Here is a 4,698-nt window from a genome sequence, read left to right on the forward strand (position 1 = left end):
GGACAGTAGATTAGCTGGAAGGGGGGCACCTTGCCAGCCCCTGTATGAGGCAGGGGGCCTTGTGGGTCCCAGAGGCCCCCTTCCCCCTGAAGCCAACCCCCCAACTCCATGGGGCCCTGTTACCTACTCTGTCTCCTTCTTCCTTAGGATTGACATAAACCAATACCAGCTCCAGCTGGAACGAAGGGAAGATGAGACAGAGGTAATGGTGGGCAGGGTCACCTCTTATGGGGAGACATAATGATAGGCAAGGGACAGAGTTCTTTGAGGCCAAGCTCATCTCCCTTGTATTCTGACCAGCCCCTACCTTTGGCAATTCTGGCACCCTAGTACAAGGCCAATGTTGTCATGCTCGCTCTCGCCCTCTCTCTCTCTCTCTCTCTCTCACACACACACACACACACACACACACACGAATGCACACACACACACAGCCTTCCTGCCCCAGGCAGGTCTCTGCAAAGAGGCAAATGTGGGGAAGGAAGTGAGCATGGTGGGTGGGGGCAGGGTAGGGGGGAGCAGAGCAGGGAGCTCGTGTCAGGGAGGACCTGAGGGGCAGGGGCCTCCTCAGCTTTCAGCTGAAACTTTTCAGCGGGAGGACAAATTACTAGAGCTGGAGCCCCCAAATAAGGCGGAGCGGGACCCAGACACCAAGCTGGAGGAGGAGTCTGTGCCACCGCTGGAGTGGTGCCCGTCGCCCATGCTGGAGCCTGAGGCCAAGCTGGGCTCCAACCTGGAGGCCCGCAGTGAAGACCCGGAGGAAGAATGGTACCGAGTGGAGCCTGTCCACCCCCACACGGAGGAGCTGTTGGAGGACAACACCCACCTGCAGAGCGGGAGGTGGGACGTCAGCTACCCGAGTCCCGCGGAGGAGGAACCAGCGACCCCTGCCCATCACTCCATCCAGGTGCAGACCTCCAAGCACCTCTTCTGGGCAGACAAACTCATCCAGGCCTCAGAACAGAGTGTACAGTGTGAGACCAGCAGGCAGCTGGGTGAGAAGAGCACAGAGAAGACCGTCAGCCACCCGAACCAGGAGTCAGTCCCCAAGGATGCCCTGAGCTCCGAGGAGCCGCTGCAGGACCCCAGCACCCAGCCAGAGCTTTGGGACACTGGCTCCGGGCAGCTGCCGAGCACCACCTCTTCCTCCAGTCTCCCACCAATTATCAGCCTGCAGGACGTGGTCAATTTGGCCACTTCCCTGGCCATAGCTTCTTCCAGCAAGGTGGACCTGCCGAATTTGGAGCACATGATGAAAGCTGACCAGGAGAATGCCGTGGAGCCCTCTCTGGCACCACCGCCGTCGGTGGAGAGTTTCACCTCTCGTGCCAAGGAGGAGCCAGAGCAGGAAAAGCCCTCTGAGTTGCTACAGCAGCCGCCAGAGAAACTGCTGGAAGCCGGGGAGCCAGAGAAAGTTTGCGAGCAGAAACACAAGAACGATCTTCCCCTTCTCTTTGACTTGAGTAAGCTGGGGGCCCAGAAGGCTATCATTGAAGGGAAAGTGAAGTTCCTCCAGACCCCAGTCATGCCCTCTCCACCGACAGGAGACAGGAAAGAGTAAGTGAGGCTGGCACGCAGCTCCCACAAGAGGAGGCTGTGCCAGGACCTGAGGGCGGGGAGCAGTGAGGGGCTGGGGGCTGGGTGGAGAGGGCACCCCCAGGAGAATCGGAATGGGCTCTGATTCTCAACCTCAGTGACCTCATAAAGACTGATGGAAACCAGGTTCTAGTGGGCTGAGGTGCTCTGCCAAGGCCAGGGCCAGAGGCGACCTGGGGACCGTGGAGAGTGAGCGCTCCAGGGCTCGGGCAGGGATCTGGGTTCAAAATGGGGAGCGCCATTCTAAGCCATTAGGCCACTAGGAGGCTTCTCACCCAGAGGACAGACGGCCTCCCCTTCCCTGGAAATGCTCACGCTAGTGTCTGCCCAGCTGAGAACCTCGTGGCTCCAGCCTTGGGCCCAGGACACTTCCAGCGAGTGGCAGAAGAGGGAAGAGGGTCCTCCAGGACCCCTTGCCTCCCGGTGATGAGTGGACACAGCAGGTGTCAGCTGCCCATCAGTGTGCAACAGGAATGGGTCCTCTTGCCCTCCCGCCCTCCCAAGAGTGGCCTCGGGCTCACCCCTCTCCCCTGACCCTCCCACCGGGGCCCAAGTGACACTCTCTCTTTTGCATTGCAGCTCGGGGCCAGGAACCAAGAAAGGGAGTCCATTATTGCTGAAAATCCATTTTAAGCTGTCATCCCCTTCTTCCCCAGTGAAATAACTAGATGAGCCCAATAAAGCCTCCAGTGCTGGCCCCCGGTTGAGATGTTCAATGCAGACATTCCTGGGCCAGTGAGCTCACCTGGCGGCGGAGTCCTGGTGGCAATTTTTTAGGGATGCCCCCACACCATTTTTCAGCTACCCCAGCCCCACCACTGGCCCCACCTGCCCCCGAGGGCTCTACCAGCCCTGTTTGTTCCACTTCACGGGCACCTGCCTGGAGGTTCACACCAGCAACAGGGGCTCATGACCAGTCAAGTCCTGTCTCGGGGAGGACTCAGTGCCCTCTCGGAGGCTGCACTTTCTTAGGTTATAAAAGGGCTTCGCATCCTCTGAGGGGAGAGTCCCTGGGGGCGGGGCGGGGCAGGCTAGAAGGGGGGTCTAAAGGGAGTTCTTTCTTTTTCTCCCCACCGGGGAGGCTTGGCAGGGGAAGGGACAGGGTCCAGGGGCTGGAGGCAGGGAAAGAATGAAGCCGGAGGAGTGGCCCTCCAGGGCTCCACAGCCCTGAGTTGGAGTCACGTTGAAATGCAGGGGAGAGCCACGTGTAATAGTGCATGCACACGTGTGCATGCGCACATGCCATCCACTAACCAGAACGTCATACAGATGGGCACTCACATCACATACCCACACCTAGAGCACGCTCCATACCTGCCATGCACACCAATGCACACCAGCACAGACATGTATTAAACGTGCACACAAAGTGCAGACGTCTTCCCAGATCAAGGGGAGGTGGACAATGCAGAGAGGGTTCTGGGGGAGGAGAGAGATGGCAGCAAAGGGGGGAGGGGGATTCTGAGTGCAGGGCTGGCCATGGGTGTGAGGACAGAAGGCAGGGAGGGAGAGGGAGTGGCAGTGCGGTGGCCAGCCTCCAGGGCCACTCGGAAACCAGGCGCCCTGTCGAGTGAAAGCCCAGCCTTGAGGGGCCTAAAGAGCCTGGTCCGCCTTGAGGGGGGGCTGGGAAGGGCGGTACCCGGGGTCTGGGAGAGGGGAGTGAGGAAGGGGTGATCCCTCAAGAATGGGCTGGGGGCCACAAGGGAAAGGGGCAGGAGGCTGGAAGGAAGGAAAAGGAGGACATGCAGGGCGAGTGTCCAGGACGGGCTGGGTCAGAGGTGCCGTCCAGCCGTTGACACCGATCTTCACGGACATTCTTTTCCTGTGGCTTGTGGATTTGCACAGCTGGGAGAAAGGAATCTCCTCTTCCCAGGGCAGCTGTGGTAAGACAGGCCACAGCCCACCTGGGGCTGGACCCCACCCTCCCACACCCTGACTTCAGGACTCTGGGGCTGGCTGCCTTCTCCTCCAGGCCTCTGCCTCCTGCCTTAGCTTCCAGAATGGCGGGGCAAATCCAGATGCCTTAAGAGTCAGAAACTCAAAAGAGTAAAGCAGCAGGTTGCCCAGCAGAGAGGTGAGATGGTGCCCCTGCTAAAAGATGTTAAAATCTGCGGCAAAGCCATCCTGGGCGCTCGGGGCCTGGAGCGCTGGACCAGCCTTCAAGCCTGTGGCTCTGCCTTTCAGGTAGCAGAGGGTAGAAGACCAAGAGACCCCTGTGGGCGCAGAGAATGCACAGGTGACTAGGGCTAGGGGAGGGCCCACTACTACTACAAGCTATTGTCCCCTCAACCCCCTGGATAGAGGACTACGGGTGCGCAAGGCTGGTGTGGGGCATCCTGGGAGGAAACTTGGTCCTGGGTCCCTGGAATCTCAGCAATCTAGTGGGGAGTGTCTTCTCCCCGCCTCCAAGGCCTCCACAGAAGCCTCAACAACTGCTCACGCGAGACCCAGGAGAGGGGCAGGCCGGCAGGACACAGAACAGGAGGCTGCAGCGGCACACGGCCCTGCCTACCCAGAGAGAGCCAGAAGCTGCCATGGCCATGGGGACCAAGCAGGACACACGGAAGGCCAAGGAGTTCAAAGACCTGGCCGCGACCCATTCGGTAGGGCCAGGCTCACGTGCCGGGTCTCGGAGGTGAGGACGGACTGGAGGCCAGGTGTGGGGTGCTGGGATTTCGGAAAGGCCTGCCTGGCCCTGGCACCTCCCTTCAGCAGGTGTGAAGGCCTTTCCAACCTCTTTCTCTGAGGCAGCTTTGCAGACAAGAACCTGCCACCACTGACATCCCAGCAGCTGTCAGGTGAGGGCCCCGTGGCTGGGAGCAGGGAGAAAAATCTGGGGTGCTCAGAGTAGACCTACGAGGTCTACTGTTGCCTGCCCAGAGGGCAGAAAAGAAAAACAGCGATTGTGTTATAACCTTCCCTCCATGCCCGTCTAATTTGCTTGTCTCTACAACCCCAGGGTTCACTGATGTGTGGGTGTGGTGTGAAGGACAAAGGGAGGGACAGACTGGTGAACAGGAAGGTATTTGGATGCTAGGTGGACAGATGAATGGATAGATAAACAGGATGGAAGAAGCAAGGGAAAAGGAATATTGGGAGAAA

General features: G+C 59.2%; 1 protein-coding gene and 1 long non-coding RNA gene across 2 annotated transcripts; both read left to right on the forward strand.

Annotated features, from left to right (window-relative positions):
* The first annotated feature begins 460 nt into the window (after positions 1-460).
* On the forward strand, positions 461-2,298 carry SPATA32 (spermatogenesis associated 32). The gene is made up of 2 exons (XM_037067114.1): positions 461-1,557; positions 2,176-2,298. The coding sequence occupies exons 1-2, from the start codon at positions 491-493 to the stop codon at positions 2,258-2,260; spliced, it is 1,152 nt and encodes a 383-aa protein (XP_036923009.1). The 5' UTR covers positions 461-490; the 3' UTR covers positions 2,261-2,298.
* A 1,066-nt stretch (positions 2,299-3,364) lies between these two features.
* Positions 3,365-4,394, forward strand: LOC119001709 (uncharacterized). The gene is made up of 3 exons (XR_005069619.1): positions 3,365-3,832; positions 4,007-4,231; positions 4,348-4,394. It is a non-coding gene; the product is annotated as an uncharacterized LOC119001709 (long non-coding RNA).
* The last annotated feature ends 304 nt before the right edge of the window (positions 4,395-4,698 follow it).

The sequence above is a fragment of the Sturnira hondurensis genome, unplaced genomic scaffold, assembly GCF_014824575.4.
Source record: "Sturnira hondurensis isolate 20B ecotype Veracruz unplaced genomic scaffold, ASM1482457v3 Scaffold0001221, whole genome shotgun sequence".
Taxonomy (NCBI): domain Eukaryota; kingdom Metazoa; phylum Chordata; class Mammalia; order Chiroptera; family Phyllostomidae; genus Sturnira; species Sturnira hondurensis.